Below are 19,546 nucleotides of genomic sequence, written 5' to 3' on the forward strand. Positions count from 1 at the left end.
AAGTCTGAACATGTATTTAAACATCTCAAACATTACATCTGAAACCAAGTGCCAATGATGTAGAATATATCTTATCTTTTGATACAAATAAGAGGCACATGGCCTTTCCTGAGAAATCTGTCCATCAGTCAATTCCTTCTGAGAAGATATAACAGTATAGTGCTGAATAATAGAGACATAGGCCCCACCCTCATAGAACAGACAGTTTAGTGAGGTAGGAAACAAACAAACATACACACACTGAGACACACAAAGTTATTTAATTACAGCATTTACAAGTGGTACAAAGAAGAAGTATAGTGTACTATGATCATGAGCAAGAGGAGGAACCCAATCTAGTCTGAGGGATTATCAAAGGCTTTCTTTAAGGAATTGACGCATGAGCTAAGACCTAAGCAAACCTAGGAGTTGGCCTGGTGAAGAAAATGGGACTGGGCTCCAAATGATGAGGCCAGGTTTAGGGCTGTCCCAAAAACCCAGAAGATGATAAAGTTTGAATTGTTTTAGAAGGAAGAATGGAAGTGAGTGACAGTTTTTTGTTTTTTTTTTAAAGATTTTATTTATTTATTTGACAGAGAGAGACACAGAGAGAAGGAACACAAGCAGCAGGGGTGGGAGAGGGAGAAGCAGGCCTCCCGCCGAGCAGGGAGCCCGATGCGGGGCTCGATCCCAGGACCCCGGGACCATGACCTGAGCCGAAGGCAGATGCTTAACGACTGAGCCACCCAGGCGCCCCTGAGTGACAGTTTTTATGCCCATGAGCACAAGAGACAAGGCATTGGCTCCATTTGAGGTAGAGAATTGGAATTGAGACCCTGCATAAAAGTGGCACGTTTGAAAGGCTACATTGTAAAAAAGAAGAAAGAGGAGGAGGAGGAGAGAGAGGAGGAGGAGGGGGAAGAAGGGGGGGGAGAGAAGAAATTCAACAACTATAAAATGTCTTTCTTCTCATCTTCTTTAACAAATAATGTTCACATCCCATGATAAAAGGTAGATAATAGTGGTCCAAATACCCCAAACTAGGATGTGATAGGTTAGGTGTTTTTATTGTCCAGTCCGAATGTCCAGGATAGGTCCAAGGGCATGCCAGCACCTCATACCAGGTAATGCATTGCTGGAACAAGACCAGCCAGTATTCTTAGAAGCATAACACTGATTAGGTACTCAAATCTGCTTTGGAAACTGCTGGCCAATCCAATTCCATATTTATATCTATCATATCAGCATCAACATAATACAATTACCCACATATTCACAGTGCTGTTGGGTGTTTTATAAAATAAGCTAGACATGATACCTTCTCTTATGAACATGAAACACTGAAGAACATAGTTTTTTAAAGGCATAGGACTATAGACATTTGGAACAACGAGTGAAATGGCAAGGGTTCACCTTAGTGTTTTATACCAACATTTGCCTATTTTGAGACTAATAGCCTCAAGAGAATGAGACAGGCCACAGACTGGGAGAAACTATTTGTAAAAAAACATATTTGTTCTTTGTATTTGCAAAATATACAAAGAACTCTTTAAACTCAACAATAAAAAAGAACCATCCGGGGCGCCTGGGTGGCTCAGTTGGTTAAGCGACTGCCTTCGGCTCAGGTCATGATCCTGGAGTCCCTGGATCGAGTCCCGCATCGGGCTCCTGGCTCAGCGGGGAGCCTGCTTCTCCCTCTGACCCTATCCCCTCTCATGCTGTTTCTCTCTCTCTCGCTCTCAAATAAATAAATAAAATCTTAAAAAAAAAAAAAAAAAGAACCATCCGATTTAAAAATGGGCAAAAGACACCTCACCAAAGAAGATATACAGATGGCAAATAAGCATATGAAAAGATGCCTCACGTCATATGTCAATAAGGAATTGCAAATTAAAACCGCAATGAACTTCCACTAGATACCTCCAAGAATGGCCAAAATCCAAAACCCTGGCAACACCAAATGCTGGTGTAGATGTGGAACACAGGGACACTCAGACATTGCTGGTAGGAATGCAAAATGGAACAGTCACTTTGGAAGACAGTTTGACAGTTTCTTACAAAACTAAACATATTCTCATCAGACGATTCAGCAAATGTGCTTCTTGGTATTTATCCAAGTGAGCTAAAAACTTAGGTCCACACAAAAACCTGCACACAGATGTTTATAGCAGCTTTATTCACAATTGCCAAAACTTGCAAGCAACCTAGACGTCCATCAGTAAGAGAATGAACTGTGGTACATCTAGAAAATGGAATATTCTCCAACACTAAAAAAATGAGTTATCAAACCATAAAAAGACATGAACAAAACTTAAATGCACATTTCTTTTTTTTTTTTTTTTAAGATTTTATTTATTCATTTGAGACACAGAGATACAGAGAGAGAGCACACGTAGGGGGAGAGGCAGAGGGAGAGGTAGAAACAGGCTTCCGGCAGAGCAGGGAGCCTGGTGTGGAGCTCTATCCCAGGACCCTGGGATCATGACCTGAGCTGAAGGCAGACGCTTAAGGACTGAGCTACCCAGGCACCCCTTAAATGCACATTTCTAAGTGAAAGAAGCCAATCTGAAAAGCCAATCTATGTACTATATGATTCTAACTTTTTGGTACTCTGGAAAAGGTGAAACCATAGAGACATTAAAAAGACCAGTGATTGCCAGGGGTTAGTGGAGAGAGATGGATGAATAGGCGTCTTTTACAGCAGTGAAAATACTTTGCACGATACGATGATGGCAGATACATGTCATTATAAGTTTCTCAAAACCCATAGCATGTGCAACACCAAGAGAGAACCCTAATATAAACTATGGACAGGTAGTTAGGTATAATGATGTGTCAGTATAGGTTTATCAACTGTAACATTTCAGCTAAATTAAACTGTGTAAGCTAAACTAAATCTTGTCAAATTATATTTATGACTTTAGGGCTCCTTCATAAATTAATGTTTGTGTTCAGGGTTTTGAAGAACTTGAAGTTAGTGTTGGTGGACTAACATTCAGAAAAAGTCTTGCACATGTTTCCTTTGTATAATAAAAAATGCTGAAGAAAAACTTGTGAAACATGGAAAATTGCCTTGTGAATCAGTAAAAGCCAATTATAAGCTGCTGAGGGGATTCTGGGCACAACTACATTTTGATAAACTTGTTGGCTTATGAAGTAATTCATGGTGCCCACCCCATTTGTCTAGTTGGGCCCTTACAGATCCATGCCCCTTGAAAAAGTTTGCAACTACCCCTGCAGATGAACCGTGCCCTTAAAACGCCTCATTGCCCCCAGCCTACCACACCAGTCTAAATTACTCCATCAGGGTTCTGTGGCAATGGGAAAAGGGCTATGAATTAAAAAATTCTTTTTTTTTTTTTAAATAATTGAAACAACCAGTGAGGAATGCGGTTCAATTTGAGGTTTTTTGTGAAGAAGGCTTTTAGGGACAGGGCTTTCTTTACATCCTATTATGTTTGTTCTTGGCAGCTAATTATTTTATTTAAATGATACTTAATTGTTTTACATTATATTTTATACTGCAAGAACTTCAAATACAGCCTTTTCAATAAATCTGTAATGCTCGGCTTTTACCCAAAGTAAGCTTTTATGGAAGGATATAAAGAAATCTTTTTTTTCCACCAAATCACACCAGTTGCTCTCTGTCGCCATAACAATCAAGGGTTCATTTCTTCAGCTAAGAGAGGTTTCCAAGCAGGGAAACATCTTTATCTTAGGAAAAAATTCTGCATCTTAGATCCATAACATTTAATGGGGTTAAAAATCTGTTTAAAGATATTATTTCTTTGTTTATAGCGTTACAAATCACAAATAGAATTAAAGTATAAGTTTTAAGTTGAGGGTATGTGTGTGAAGAAAAAATGGAATCAAGTGTTGGTGTAACAGTTTTCTTCTTTTTCTTTGCCCTTTCCATTAATAGCAAGAATATTGAGAATTCATGCAAAATTCCAAACCAAGTTCCCATAGCAGCACTTAAATAATGTCTGCACACCATTTCCAATTAGAATTAAAGATTGTCATGTAACGCAATTTATGCCATTATAATACAGAGTTACTTTAGTGATTTTAATTCTTTTTGTGGCAATTAACGTTGCCATGGAAACAATCTCTTGCTAATAATGACTTCATCTTCACACACTTAAATCAAAATCCAAAGGTGGATTTGAAGATTTGAGGCTGCCTGTTTTATTTATTTATTTGCATTAACTTATTCAGGGATCTGTCTGAGTATAGTCATTACGTTAGCAGTAAATTCCAGTGTAGTATGACTTCAAGCTCTTCCTTGCATTTCTACCTAAAGGAAATCCCTGCTAAAAGATCACTTCCAGTTTGGTTTTTTTGTTTGTTTGTTTTGTTTTGTTTTTTTATTTTAGGGGTGTTTGTTTCTGTTAAAAGAGGAAGCACCAGCGCTTTCTCCTTTGACCTCCAAAGCACCAACTTTGCCTTTAGGCAAAACGAGATTCTAGGCTTTGCGCGCGCCGCCGAAGTCTGGCCTTTTCGGTCCCCGCAGGCTGCCGTAGTCAGGAAAGGCAATCCTTGGTTGCTGCAGGAAAGTGCCGCCCGCCTCGGCAGTTTCACTTTCGGTTTCCTCCGGATCTTCGGCGGAGGCCGGCCTTGTGGGCCACTTGGAGAGGGGGTTTGGATCCCGGCCACCAGGTGAGCCAGGCAACCGCGCGGGCGGTTGGAGGCCCCGGTGTTGGCTCGCTCGGGGCGGGTTCGGGGAGCAGCAGCGGGGATCTGGGCCAGGCAGCCCCTGAAAGGCGCCGGGGCGGGGGGCGGAGCGCAGACCCCGGGCGCCAGCAGAATGCGCTCACGCTCTCCTCGGCTCCTGGAAAGGCCAGGAGATCTGTGGTCTCCGGCTCTGAGAACCCCTCCGGAGGGGCGTCTAGACCGCGCGGGGACGAACGGCAGCGACCTGGCCCCACCGAGATGCCTTCCGAGACCAATCCTGATTGTCCAAGTTGCGCAGGAACCCAGACCTGAGCCTGCGGGCTGGGCGGGAAAGCGGGCCCCGACTGCGCGGGCCGGCCTCGCTTCCTAGGGCTCCGGGGCTGCGCTGATTACATCGGGGTGGTTCCCCTGAGCCCCAGGAATTAAGAGCTTGGACTAGCCCACCTTACCGAGTTCTCAGGTTGCGGACGCCCACAGTTGTATGGCATTAGGTCCTATCGTCAGGGCATTTGTTGCGTAGGTGTGTGCGCTTGCTCCTTGGGGGTATTTCTGCTTAGGGTGTTTAGCATTAGGATGATGGCAGATAAGGTTGGTGGTGGGTTAGTGTGCCCCCCTTCCCCACGCCTTAGTAACACAGGACTGTTGAAAAATTGAAAACACGGTTTAGTGAAGAAAGTAATATTCACTGAAGCCCATCCATAATTTCTGTATTTTACTCTCGTATGTGCTACTTTCTATCTGAGCTAAGACTACCTGTCTTATCAGTTAACAGTATAAATAGTTGTCCACTTTCATTTAAAAATTCTTCCTAAATATCATTTCTAATTTTGCATCTTCTGATTGGCTACCTATTCCGTCATTGTGTAGGCCCCATAAATTATTCAACCATTTCCCAGCTGTGAGGCATTTAGGGTGTTTGTGGATTTTTCTTTCATTTTAGCATCCCAGGTAATACTTTGATTAACTTTATTTAAAAAACTGTATTACAGATGACTTACTTGGACTAGATTCTGGGCAAGGAAGTTATTACAATAGATGCTGTGTTCTAGTATGGTCTTTTTAGATCTTCATGCCCATTGCCCAGTTGTTTTCCGGAAAAGTTTTGGCAGTTTACATCATTCATGTAAGGTTGTGCCTGTTCTCACCAAATGCATGATAGCTCATAATATATGTCTAATACATCAGCCTCTCTTTGGAATTTTTTTTTTTATGGTAGTGTTTCACAATTCCAATTGCTTGAATTTTGTGCAGGAGTCTAGAGGATTATCTTGGTGTGTGTGTGTGTGTGTGTGTGTAAATGCATTACTGGAGTTACTGGATCTGCTGACTGTTAGAGCAGGATGATCTCTTAAGTGATCATCTAGCATAACTCCCTTATTTTGCAGATGAGGAACCTGGGCCTTGAGAGGTGAAATGATGAGTTCTCCAAGGCATACAGCTAAATTAAGTAGCAGAGCTGGGATTAGAATTCAGGTTTTCCGTCTCCCAAGTGAGTACTCCTTATGCTGCATTGGGTGGTCTCTCAACTAAACTGTGGCATACTTGTATGAGAATTTAAAAAAATGTTGCCATCACTTGGATTATTCTGTCCTGTTAGAATTGTACCAGATAACAGAGATTTTAGTCATTTGAGGGAAGTGTCACACTGAAAAATGGGAAAATTGACCATTTTCATGACCGGGACTAGAAATCCATTACTTAAAACGGCAACCCCTTCAAGACTTTTTGACAGTTGTTTTCAGATTCCCTTTCTGTCAGAATAAAACATCTACTAAGTTATAATTTGTACTCTATCATCTAATTAGAATTGAGCTGTTCCCATTCTCATTTGTTGTACCTTGAAGGTTTTTAAAAATGCCTTGTCACTTTAAGAGCAGAGAACAATGGTTTTTTGATTTAGGGTTTATAACAGTTTTTCAACCTCAGTTGACATTTTGGGCCGGATAATCCTTTGTTGTGGAGGGCTGTCCTATCTATGCTTTGTAGAATGTTAAGCAACACCCCTAGCCTCTACGTACTAGCACCACCCTCCTCATTCAAGACAATCCAGAATGTCTCCGGACATTTCTCAATGTCCGCATTTGCTTATAGGAATCATTTGGGAAACTTTATAAAATGTAAGTTATAGTGCCCCTTGCCTAGGGAGTCTGATGGGGAGTAGACTTCAGGAATCTGCATTTTAACAAGCATCTCCATTGACTCAGATGCAGCTGGTTCTTGTACAACACGGAAACATGTCTGTTTTCTTCATCTTTCTTTTATTTGCTGGTCAGTAACAGAGATATTACTATGCTGTAGCCATTTAAGTGCACAGATGATACCGTGGTAGTCACTCTACCCATAGTTCGTGGGGGGGGGAGGAAGGGACAGGGATTTTCCTTGGCACTGACCTTAGATGCCTCCCACAGGGTTGGCCAGTGAGCTTAGGTACCAGGGATACCATTTTCCCTGTCTCTGAGAAGCTTAGAACCTACCACGGGAGACTGGTCAGCAGGAGAACTATGCAACAGCCTGATAAGTGAAAGGGGTGATAAGTGAAAGGGGTGCTGTGAGTGCTGCATTCGGGGCTGGAGTGAGGGAGGGGAGGAAGGTAGCCCCCTGCCGTGTGGGGAGGAAGGATTGGTATGAAGCCTTCAGAAGGACTAGGTACCCCAACTGTCTGAGAAGGGAGATATTTAGAGAGCCGGTCTCCGTGTCTGATGCCCTCTCAGACACTGAGGTATTAGTCTCGAGCTGCATTTACGTGGGTTGTAATGTTATGCTTCATTGTAATTATTTACTTTTCACATTTTTTTTCACCCTAAACTGTAAATATTCTACAAGGAGGTGAAAGTTTACAGGTAACCATTGCCAAGAAGCAAGGATTTGCGTGTCTTCTGCTCAGTGACATAACTCAAAATCACGTTAGATAGATTTCTTAACCTTTGACCATTGTATTTCTTCGCAGGCTAATTGACAGCACTTTGTCCCTTTAGGCATTTTTCCACCAGTGCTCCTGCTCTCCAGCTGGATCTCCCCTACATCTCCATAGATGTCTGTGGCCGTTGCCCACCTGTCACGGGAGGATCTAGACATATTCCAAAGGGCAGCTTTGAAAGGGCTTAGGCTTTGGGACCCCACCTTAGTTGTGCTTGCCACCTCGCAGGGTTACTGTGTGAATTGCTCGTGAATCTAACGCAGCCTGACACATCGTTGGATGAATAAAATTTGGTTCTTTTTCCCCCATTCTTTTACTAAAAAAAAATCTCTGCAGGGCAGTTTGCTGATGTTCTTATACTAGACCTCTCAGTAGCTTCTGGCAGAAAATATACTGCCTTTGACTTAATAGCCATTTCTGAAAATAGGTCATTTAAAACAAGCCTGAGTAGGAGTCAGGGGAGGGAGAGAGGCAGAGAGGGGATTATGGCTTTAATTTTGAAGGGAGAAGTTTTATCAAGGTGACCCTGCAGGAAGGAGGCCTTTTTCCTCTTCTGTGTTTATGGTTCAAGAGGCTTTTCTCTCGCTTCAGAAATGGTCAGCACTGTGCCTTCTGCCTTAACCAATTTAAAAGATGAACACTTAAAATTACGTGAGCCAAGTGATGGGAAAAATTGTGATGTTGAGACCAATTTACTCATACAAAATGGATTTATGGGCAAGTCATTAAGTAACGGGGAGTACCAAGGAAGCCTAATGAAGATGAATGTAGAAGATGTGGTCTCCTAGAGTGATGGATAAAATGTGTTTGAAGCAACCACCTCCTTTTCAAATAACTTCTGAAATTTTTTTTTCCCCAAGAGATTTAGCAGAATGCAGATGCTCTGGAGAAAAAATGAAAAGCTTGGTAGTAGTCTTGCCTTTCACATGGCTTCCCATCTTTTGAGGGCGAAAAACTAGTACAAAAAAGGTAGAGAATGTCAAAGAGAGTAGTGACAGATTGTAGCCAGGACAACCTTTGGGGAACGCCGCCATGTCAGAACTAGGTGAGGTGGCCCACTTATGCTCCGCCGTGGGGAGCCGAGCTCAGGCAGGTCTCTGCTCATGACCCTGTCGTGTTTCCTGTCGCTGACATGGTGTTCCCCAGACTTGCCAGGTCAGAGAAATCTGCCGGGCGTGTGCGAACCAGTTCCCGGGTTCTGCCCCAGAACTACTGAATCAGAATCTCCAAGCGAGCCAGTTGCTTTCGTGTTTGGGAAACTGAGCTGGCAGCTCAAGTCCAAGGTCTCTTAGCCTGACTTGCCCTGCTTGCCAGGAATGTGGCCCTGCTCCCTACTGCGCCTACATTTTGTCCTCTTGGCCTGTGTAGCATTTTCTCCTCAAACGCAAACGCACCGTCCAGTGTCTTTGCTAAGATTTCTCTCCTTTCTGCCGATGGGCTCCTTTTCCTTCCCACTCAGCAGGGGTGTCACCTCCAGAAATCCTCTGCTCTGCCAAGCCTGTGCCGGGTGAGCTGCTTTCTCTGTGTGCTGTTCTCCACATAATCCTATCCACATACATACAACTTCTAAAAAGTTCTCCAATGACATGTTTTTGGGCCAGCTTTGGAGTGTAAACTCTGAGGGCCCGAGGCTACCTGTATCTTATTAGTGTTACCCGCCGCCCCCCAAGCCTGTGCATCCGACACTCAGGCGCTGCACAGAAGTTTCAAGTGTTGAACACCTTCGGGAAGAGATTGATGCTAATTGGAGTAAAGATGTGGCTTTAATGCCAGAGGTGTGATCTTTGATGAGCTTAGAAGAGTATTACCTGTGCTTTTTAAAAAGGTGAAGAAAGAAGACAAATAACGTTTTAAAAAATAGCCAATACCAGCAGTTTGTCTAGGCTTGGGGTCTTTTTGCTGTCATTAACTTTTATTTTTATTTATTTATTTATTTTTTAAAAGATTTTATTTAATTTTTTTGACAGAGAGAGAGAAACAGCAAGAGAGGGAGCACAAGGAAGGGTGAGTGGGAGAGGGAGAAGCAGGTTTCCTGTGGAGCAGGGAGCCCGATGCGGGGCTCGATCCCAGGACCCCAAGATCATGACCTGAGCTGAAGGCAGACGCTTAACCACTGAGCCACCCAGGCGCCCCTGTCATTAACTTTTAACTTTGGATGAGGTAGTTAGTAATATTCCTGTCAACTGGATTTTCACATGACCATGCATCTTAGTGGGTTTTTTTTTTTTTTAACACAAAGGAAACGGCTAGTTTTGTCTCGGTCTTGTACATAGAAAGCACCGTCATGGGATTTCACATCTGATAAGAAATGCACCTGACTCATGAGCTGAGTCTCCATCAGGCCTTCAGAGTTAATAGTCTCTAGACCCGTTCAGTGACAAAACAGCACGTGTTCAGGACATAAATAAGGCAGTTTGTAGACGAATGGGAAGATTTGTTTGTTTTTACTAAACTCATCAAGAGTACTGAATCTGTTACAGGATTTACTTTGTAATATTTTTTTCTTGTGCTCAAAACAGCATAAATAAAATTGTGTGGTCTGAGTCTCAAATGAATAGTGGTCGTCCTGAATAGTAGTTGTAATTCCAGTTATCTACTGAGACTGTAGCTAAAAAAATAAACTGGCAATCCAGTGGGAAAGTTAAATTAAAATTTGCTGAGTAAAATCACTAGCTGATTGCATTTTAAACATCTTTCAAGCCTCAGGAGGATGGAGTGGGGAATGGTCCAAAGAACAGCCCCAAGTTCAAGCATACTTTGTGAAATTTGCATTTTCTTTATTTAACTGAGGATGTTGATTTTTTGGGGTTAAAGAAAATTATTTTCCTGAAATTATAATCACTTTTGTTTACTCACACTCTTGGAGCAAGAGTTTAAATTCTTCTGGATTCTAAGTTCTTTAAGGTCAGAACCTGTGTGAATGCCGTGTTTTTGAAGTTCCCTAAAATGTGTGCGGACATAGGCGTATTTGTTCAAGAAACGAAAAGCCAGTAACCAAGCATTCTGGCTTAACCAAACTGCTTGAGCTGGCCGATTCACTGTGAGAAAATCTCTAAACGATGTTCCTGAACCCATATTCAGATCATGGAGTGGATAGACTTGAAGTAAGCAGTGATGTTTATGGGAGAAAGTGTTATAAAAATTTGGATTGAAAACAATTTGAGTTCTTGAGGAGAGTCCTTAAAATATTGTATCCATACTGATTTTTTTTTTTTTTAAAGATTTTATTTATTTGACAGAGAGAGATAGCGAGAGCAGGAACACAAGCAGGGGGAGTGGGAGAGGGAGAAGCAGGCTTCCCGAGGAGCAGGGAGCCCGATGTGAGGCTTGATCCCAGGACCCTGGGATCATGACCTGAGCCGAAGGCAGACACTTAATGACTGAGCCACCCAGGCGCCCTCCATACTGATTTTTAAGTGTCAGTACTATATGGCTACAAAATAACAGTGAGCTGAATTTGACCGAAACAGAAATAGTAATTTCCAAAGTCCTTTTGCTGTTAGTTTTTGCTTAAGTAACTACAGTTTTGTTACTTTTGTTTATCAAAATACTTTGACCCAGATAACTATTATATAACAAGATGAATTTTGAAAGGAGTGATTGGCAACTGTGTATGTTTGATTTGGGTATATAATGCTCTGTCTGTATTTTAGACTCCTGTTCTTGAATTTTAAGACTTTTTCGTACTAAAAGGCAATCTCTGGAATGGGAGAAAACACTTGCAAATGACATATCTGGTAAAGGGTTAGTATCCAAAGTATATAAAGAACTTATAAAACTCAACACCCAAAAGCCAAATAATGCAATTAGAAAATGGGCAGAAAACATGAACAGACATTTCTCCAAAGAAGACCTACAGATGGCCAACAGGCACATGAAAAGATGCTCACCATCACTAATCATCAGGGAGATGCAAATCAGAACTACAGTGAGATACCTCCTCACACCTGTCAGAATGGCTAAAATCAACAACACAAGAAACAACAGGTGTTGGGGAGGATGTGGAGGAAGAGGAACCCTTGTACACTGTTGGTGAGAATGCAAACTGGTGCAGCCACTGTGGAAAACAGTATGGAGGCTCCTCAAAAGTTAAAAATAGAAGTACCCCTATGATCCAGCAATTGCACTACTAGGTGTTTACCCAAAGAATACAAAAATACTAATTCAAAGGGATACATGCACCCTGATGTTTATAGAGCATTATCTATAATAGCCAAATTATGGAAGCGGCCCAAGGGTCCATCAGCTGATGAATGGATAAAGAAGAGGTTGTATATATATATATGTATATTTGTTTGTGTGTGTGTGTGTGCATGCATGTGTGTGTGAGAGAAATGGAATATTACTCAGCCATAAAAAAGAATGAAATCTTGCCGTTTGCAGTGGCATGGGTGGAGCTAGAGAATAATATGCTAAGTGAAATAAGCCAGTCAGAGAAAGACAAATACCATATGGTTTTACTCATATGTAGAATTTAAGAAATAGAGCAAACAAGCAAAGGGAAAAGGAGAGAAGCAAACCAAGAAACAGACTCTTAACTATAGAGAACACACTGATGGTCACCAGAGGGGAGGTGGGAGGGGGGGATGGGTGAAATGGGTGATGGGGATGAAGGCAAGCACTTGCTGTGATGAGCACCGGGTAATTAAGATAAAAACTTAAAAAAGAAAAGACTTTATCTTAATTATATAGAGTGTATATCTGCTCTAATGGAGTAAATAAAAGGCTCTGGCTGCATTAGTAACTTTCAAGAGGCTGTATAAGGTTGTGATTCAGAGCGCGAGCTGGTCATCCACTTACTAGCTATGTGACCAGAGCAGGACCTCTGTGACTCTTTCTTCATCTGTAAAATGAAGATTAAAAACAGTACCTACCCCATCACGTCATAGGTTTAAATGGATTACTATATGAGAAGTGCTTAGGTGAGTGCTGGCATACAGTACACTAAGATATTAGCTCTCAGTTATGGTTATAATTATTTTTAGAAACACTCTCTTGGCATCAGTTTGTAAATATGTCTGCATTATATAACACAGACTTTAAAATATGACTGTGTTGAGCTTGAATGTTGGTTCCATCACATTTAGGGGCACATTATTTCAGTTTTTATGCTTTCATTTTCATTAGCAAGATGGGGATATTATGACTTTCTTCTCAGGGTTCCTATGAAGATTAAATGGGACCGTATTTATAAGGATCTCAGCATAGAATGAGCATGCGGTAAATGATGGAGGTGGCAGTGGTTGTAATGGGGGTACTGCCCGTGTGGGAGACAGTAGTGACCAGTGATTAAGAACAGGGGCTCTGTTAACACAGGGAGCCATGATGAAGCCGTGTCATGGGGTTGCTGTGGGATAACTGAATGAGGTCATGCATTAGCTTAGCATCTGGCTGATAGTAAGTACTGCAAACATGCTAGCTGTCATGTTGTAATAGGAGTGAATAAAGTGAATATTGTTGAGTCTTCATATGTGGTCCTTTGGTACGTGATTTCCTATAAATATGCTTTTTTGGGTGAATAATTAACTTTTGTCTTTACTTTTATTGCTCCTTTTCAGATTTTTGATCAGGATTGTTATAAAATGAGTCTACGGAAGCAAACCCCCAGTGACTTCTTAAAGCAGATCATCGGACGACCAGTTGTGGTAAAATTGAATTCTGGGGTGGATTATCGAGGTAATATTTTCATGCTTTCTCCTCACTGGTGCAACTAAATGAGTAAATATGACCTAACTGGTTTTTATTAAGCTCTTAAACATACCCAATAGAAAAAAAGGCATTGGTTACCAGTAGTTTTTATGCCCATTTCTTTTTCTACCTCTGAGATGGTTCCCTTTGGAGACAAGGTGCATGGCAGATTGTGTGCTTCTGACTTCCGGTGTGATTCATGTGACTGTTGTCTCCTTGTCTCTGCTTCGCGACTGGATGCGTACGTCCTGGTAATAGCCAGGATTCTCAGTCACCTCAAGCAAGAATAACTGGAAACCGAAGAACACTTAGCACAACAGCATTTGGTTTTGCCGAAGTATTCAAGGTTGGCAAGCAGCTGTTTAGACGGTGTCATTTTACAACATGAACTTCCCACTCTTACAGTGCATGTGCTATCCAGATACACCTTTCCATTCTTTTCGAGAATGCTCTTTTTAAAAGAGGCTATGACACTCCTGAAATTAACTTTGTGGGAGGAATGGTGTCAAATCCCATTTTTTAGTTACTAAAATCCTAATCTTCCAAAATTCAAATACGTTAATGACCTGGAATATTTCACGGGTGCAGCTTACTAATTCATTAGCAGAGTAAAGCCTTTTCTTGGTCTCTTTTCTGAATGAGGATGGTAGTCTTGAGCTTTTTCCTCTTTCCACACATGCGAACTTAATTTTCCTGAGAACTTACTATGTGTCCAGTGTGTGCTAATCATTTCAATTTCCAGTTTATCTTCATATAAATCCTTTGAGGTATCTGTTTCTCCCCATCTAGTAAAGGAGGAGCTAGGACTCCCAACTCAAGCTTGACTAAAAGCCTGGTTAAGAAATCACCCTGCTGTTTATGTACTGCTTTAGTTTCTTGACATCAATAACCTATCTCCAGTTTAATTTTTATAGTGGAACTAATAGATTTATACTGAATACTGAGATATAAAGTCTCTACATACCACTTCACACCCATGAACTTTTGATGAGCCCAAAGGAGATAACAGACTTCTAGAGATTTGAGCATATTCAGCAGTTGGTTAGGGTGGAAACATTGTGTTCAGTGTCTTCTCAGAACCCACTTCATTGAGGAGATCAACCAGTCTAGCCTGACTTTTTTTCTCTACACTTGTTAGGGAAAATTTTTTTTATCTATAAAGGTAGCATACATGTTTTTCTTTTTCTTTCTTTCTTTCTTTTTTTTTTTTAAGAATTTCAAAGCAAATAATGAAGAAAAGTATACAGAAGAAAGCAAAGTTTCCCCAAATTCTTCCATCCAGAGATAATCAGGCCTACCAGTCTGGACCTGTGTCCATATAAGCATAATTTTATATAAATGGGATCAGCTATACATACACCCTGATTTTCTTCTTTTTACATGAAAAGAATGCATTCAGTTCTCTGACAATACAGAGTGTTTCATGCTGCATAGGAGTACCTTGTGTAGATATGCCACAGTTTTTGTTTTTGTTTTTAACCAGTTTTCCTATTAATGGGCTTGCAGGTGTTTACCAATTTTTTGCTATTTTAAGTAAACAGCTCTGCTCCTTTGACATGTATCTTGAGCACTTGTCCAAGTATTTCTTTAGAATAGATTCCCTGGCCTAGGATTTCTGTGTTAATGAGCATGCCCAATGGCCCTCCCCTCCGGGCAGATGGGCTTATTCTTCTCTGTGTTCTCAACAACCCTTGTATTAGCCTTGTTTTCAGCGTTCCCATTCTAATTGGCAACAAGTAATAGTTTCATTTTATTTCTCTTTCTTTGTTTACTAGTGAGGTTGAACAGCCTTTCACATGGCTAGTAGCCATCATGATTAAATTAAAAAACCCCAGCTTTCTGTAGCAATTTCTCTTAAGTTTGAAGAAAACTTTTTTTTCTGTTATTCATAGTAGTTTATCCCTTAGAGATGGGAGGGGGTTACCATTACAACCTCCTGGAATCTTTTTCTTAAAACAACCTTTGCTAGGAGAATAGGTATTTTTCTGTTAGTGAATATTTCATTTTGAAATGCTTTGGCTTAACTTTCAAACAGATTTGCATGTCATGTTTCGGAAGTTTCTTGCTCACTTAGGATTGTGGTTTAGATGTAAAATAATACAGCAGGAAATAAACTGGAAAGTTATAGCTTAAGCTTTCTTTTGACGGGAAATAATTGTTAGTTATTGTTCATAATCTCTTCTGATTCTTTGAAAGTGTACAGCTTCTAGGAGTATTCCGTTAGATTACTGTCGTGTGTTCTCATTACACACATAGTTTGGAAAAGAAACGTTTTTGTTTAGAGGAAAATGGGGGCAGAGGCAGGGAGTGAGGAGCATATTAACGAAGTGGAGACTAAAAGAAGCTATCGACTTGGCTAATTGAATCAAACTTGTAGTATTTGTTTTTACTCGATTCTTTTTTTTCTAGAAAATACCATGTGAAGTTAGAGACTCAGAGGCTTATATGTGTTCATCTTTTGAGAAAAATTATCAGGGCAAGTTTTGCACAATTTATACTATCAACACAGTTAAAAAGATTCACTCAGTTTCCTTAAAAGCTCCTTAGAATGTTCTTGGCCATTTTTCTATATTAGTCTGGATTTGAAACTCTTCGAAGTCTTAACAAAACAGAAAGGGATGTGTTACAATGCAATATGGTGCCCTGTCTTCTCAAGCTGCTCTTCACGAGTCACAGCTTTCGGATGTTCCTTCAGGAGCAACTGCTGTCTCCTCTCCTATTATTTTAACAGATTGTGGAGACTTCCTCTGAACCCTGGAGTACATTCATCTGCTGCAGTAGATGTTGCGAAGGAATGCAGTAAATCTGCCAGACCCATGTTTCACTGAGTGGCTAAAGTCAGGAGCGCCACTCGCAGCGAGGAGCCTTGGCCAGTGGTCATTTGTCCCTGCACAATTGCCCACTCCCAATTTTAGCTTTCAGAGAACGCTATTTTATTTGGAATATGCGCGTTATGTGATTTTTGTGAAGGCTTTAGGACTTGCTGTTGTTAACCACACGGCCCAGGAAGCACGTGATAGTTTAATGTTTCCCCTGTTGGCGGTGGGTCCACGACTGGGTTCGCCCTGTATGCTTCTTCGCCGTCACTCACATCGGCGTAGAAAGAAACGATGGTGTTTCACTTACAGTGTGAATTTTTATATTAAGCATGTAAGAGCTAACAAATCACGCGATTGTCAGCTCTAAGGTATACCCTGTAATTTTCAACTCTTATTTGCCCTGTATATCTTCTCTTTGACGAAATCTGCCTCCAGGGGTCCTGGCTTGCCTGGACGGCTACATGAATATAGCCCTGGAGCAGACGGAAGAATATGTAAATGGACAGCTGAAGAATAAGTATGGTGATGCATTTATCCGTGGAAACAATGGTAATACTCTCTCGCCGTACGGTTGTGCAACATCCAAGAAAAGTTTTTTTTTTTTTCGTTTATAATCAGGATCCCCAGCAGATTTTCTACATAATTCAAGAGTTTAGTTTTAGTTTTGCGTTGTTTATTTTTAACTTCTTCAATCTCAGATCTTCATTGTGACCAGTTTCTTTTTTTTAAGATGCTTCGCAGAATTTTGGACTAGACATTCTCACCTTCCCTCTCTTTACTAATGAGAACCTGAGGGGCATTAGGACACTGACCCAGAGCCCCGAATACAGTTTATTAAATTCCCCCGACGCTGCCTCTCACATTGGAAGTTGGAGCTGTAAGAGTGGCCACTATTTCCCCTGTATCTTTGGTTTGCAGTATCTGGCAGGTAGCTTGTGTCAATCAGGTAGCTGATTGTCCTTTCTCTCTTAAACGTTCAAATGCTTTTTGTGGAGGTTTATATCCTTTAGTTTGGCAAAAATGACAAAGTAGGAAACATGATTCTAAAGTTACTCCACTTTTTAACAGCTAGTATGTTGCTATGATTATTATGGTTACTCTTAAGTACCTCGTCTTAAAAAAAAACTATCAAAGAAGTTGTATTTGAATTTCTCAGGGGGAAGGGAAAAACATCAAAACTGAGGGAATTAGCCCTTGACCCATTCCCCCATCCCCCCCTTTTGGTCCCATCCCCCCAAATGGAGCTCGGGGGCTCTTGAGTTTGGATTTTTTATTGATGTGAATTCTTTAGTTCTGGGTAATTTCTTCATCCCCCTTAACAGTTGGATCTCGGCTCTGAACTAAATATCCTGACTTGTGTTGTAGGTATTATGTATCCTGTTCTTACAGTACCATATTTCTTCACCTCCTGTCTTTGTATACATATTTTGCTGGCTTTTTATTCCTTCCAACATGTAGGATTTCCTCAATTTTTTTTCTATTAGTCTTATTTTACTCCCCCCATTTACTAGAAATGTTCTGATCGTTCCCCATCTCCAGACAGCTGAGAGCGGTAGTCACCTGTGAGTGGTGACAGGCTGGATCCTGTCCCGTGCTCACTGCTTCTTGGGCTGGTCCAGTTCTACCGTCCTTCTGCTGCTTCCCTTCATGAAAACTTTTTCCGTGATGTAATCAGTGGTAGTTACCCTTAGACTCCCAAATTCACATCTTTGTCTCTTAAAAAGGATCCTATTTAATTTGTGCTATGTTCTTTGATCAAGATACTTCTTCATGTTCACTTTGAACAGACGGGTCAGAGTCTGAGGGGGCCTGGGGGTGGGAGGGGAGGAACACCTCTGTGAAAGGCTGACTAGAGTCACCTAGTTACTAAGTTTTGTCTTATTCTGATGTCCTAAAGAGTTCAGTTTGGGTGGTCGCAAGAGGATAGCTGAGCAAAACTTTGGATAACACCAAAGGTTGATACTTTAAAAGGGAATGCAGAATAAAGATTTTAGTATTTAAAAACAACCCAAAAAAACCCCCCAAACTCCTCAGCTCTTGTTTATCCTGTTGTAGTTAAAATAGTAAACAGCAAGTTTAGAGTTTATGTTGGAGAGGTGGATGAAAATATGTTTTTTTATTGTTAATCTGAGGTTTAGCCTGGTAAATTTACTGATTTACTTTACTACAAGCAGAATTATTATAATTATAAAACATTCTTACATTCCAGGGGTTTACACAGCCATTTTTTTTTATCCTCTCGGTCACAATTTACAGTCAAATACATAGTGAACACTAGAACACAGTCCTGTAAGACGTCAAACCGAGGTCTAGATTCATCAAATCTAGTTTTTCAGTAGTCCTAGAATTTGTTGTGTGGTATGAAAATTCCTTTTCAGTTTGCAGAGCTGTTAGGCCAAAATCTATTTGCTTTTGAAACTTGCTATTATGATTTTTTAAGCACAGGTGTTTTTTTTTCAGTGTGTTTATTTTTTTTCTTTCCAGTGTTGTATATAAGTACACAGAAGAGAAGGATGTGAAGACGCCAAGAGGACAATACTTTTCATACTTGGATATATTTTTTATGAGATTTTTTTTTTGGTTCTTTTGTGACTTGACTTGTCCTGTTTCATAATACTTGGTGATTTTTCACTGACATGCGAGTGAGAGAAGTGCACAAAATCGTGGATGTAGTTGTAAAGAGCTTCCTCCATATTTAAGTTCTAGGCATTTTCTTTTCCCGCTGTGTCAGTGTGCAGAACGCAAAAGAATAAAAAAAAAAAAAAAGAAAGAAAAAATCCATTTCTGTCTACATGATTTTTAATTCAGGTCTCAAACCGTGTCATTTGATTGGATTTGCTTTACTCACTTGTCTGAAGAAAGCATGCGTATGATGATTATTAAACCATTTTAGAGATGTCCTTCTTGGGCCCATCTTCTTCGGCTTGCCACATGAAATGCTCGAGGGAAGATGTTCTACAGAAGCATCCGGTTTCAGTCCGAGGCCGCAAAGGATTTGCGAGGTCAGAAGTTCAGCCTCTGATCCTGTCACCTGGATAGAAAATAGAGCTGGGGACCTAAAGGGGGCATGTCCACAGAGGGAGCGGGAATGTGCATGGAGTTGAGGGAACTCTGAAGGTTGGCCATATTCCGGTTAGCTAAGAGCGACGTCAGTCTGCGGTCACCTTGCACCTCGTCCTGCGCAGGTAGACTTGCCCGATTTTCTTGCCCTCTCTTGGGAGCCTTGGCATCAGTGTTCTCTAATGTTTATGAAGCACAGGAGGGGAGGAACTAGTCCTGTACTTACCTCTGTCTGGCAGTCGTTTAGATTAAAGCAAAGCCTGGACTTCGTAAACTTACTCAGGTTCCAGTCGCCTAACTGTGATTGGAGGAGAATTTCTCCTCCCCCCCTCCCCCACCCACTCAGGGAGGGGCTTTCGGGCAGCCTTTCTCGAATCCGAGCCGCGCTGGAGTGAGATGTTGTCCAGGA

General features: G+C 41.1%; 1 protein-coding gene across 3 annotated transcripts; it reads left to right on the forward strand.

The window, feature by feature from the left end:
* The first annotated feature begins 4,502 nt into the window (after positions 1 to 4,502).
* LSM6 (LSM6 homolog, U6 small nuclear RNA and mRNA degradation associated) lies at positions 4,503 to 18,843 on the forward strand. Of its 3 annotated transcripts, none has more exons than XM_032412943.1 (5): positions 4,503 to 4,638; positions 6,039 to 6,142; positions 13,129 to 13,246; positions 16,513 to 16,626; positions 18,562 to 18,843. In XM_032412943.1, the coding sequence occupies exons 3-5, from the start codon at positions 13,153 to 13,155 to the stop codon at positions 18,594 to 18,596; spliced, it is 243 nt and encodes an 80-aa protein (XP_032268834.1). In that variant the 5' UTR covers positions 4,503 to 4,638; positions 6,039 to 6,142; positions 13,129 to 13,152; the 3' UTR covers positions 18,597 to 18,843. The 3 variants fall into 3 exon arrangements, with proteins under 3 accessions (XP_032268834.1, XP_032268833.1, XP_032268835.1); XM_032412944.1 differs by lacking the exon at positions 4,503 to 4,638 and adding an exon at positions 4,759 to 5,173; XM_032412942.1 differs by lacking the exon at positions 6,039 to 6,142 and having other exon boundaries at positions 4,504 to 4,638.
* The last annotated feature ends 703 nt before the right edge of the window (positions 18,844 to 19,546 follow it).

This window comes from Phoca vitulina, unplaced genomic scaffold (assembly GCF_004348235.1).
Source record: "Phoca vitulina isolate PV1807 unplaced genomic scaffold, GSC_HSeal_1.0 scaffold14, whole genome shotgun sequence".
Taxonomy (NCBI): Eukaryota; Metazoa; Chordata; class Mammalia; order Carnivora; family Phocidae; genus Phoca; species Phoca vitulina.

Excerpts from the sequence above, each read along its gene's own strand:
- LSM6 (XM_032412943.1), top strand. The coding sequence starts at position 13,153 with ATGAGTCTACGGAAGCAAACCCCCAGTGACTTCTTAAAGCAGATCATC. Across the intron at positions 13,247-16,512 it reads TTCTGGGGTGGATTATCGAG|GGGTCCTGGCTTGCCTGGAC; the intron begins GTAATATTTTCA and ends ATCTGCCTCCAG. Across the intron at positions 16,627-18,561 it reads ATTTATCCGTGGAAACAATG|TGTTGTATATAAGTACACAG; the intron begins GTAATACTCTCT and ends TTTTCTTTCCAG.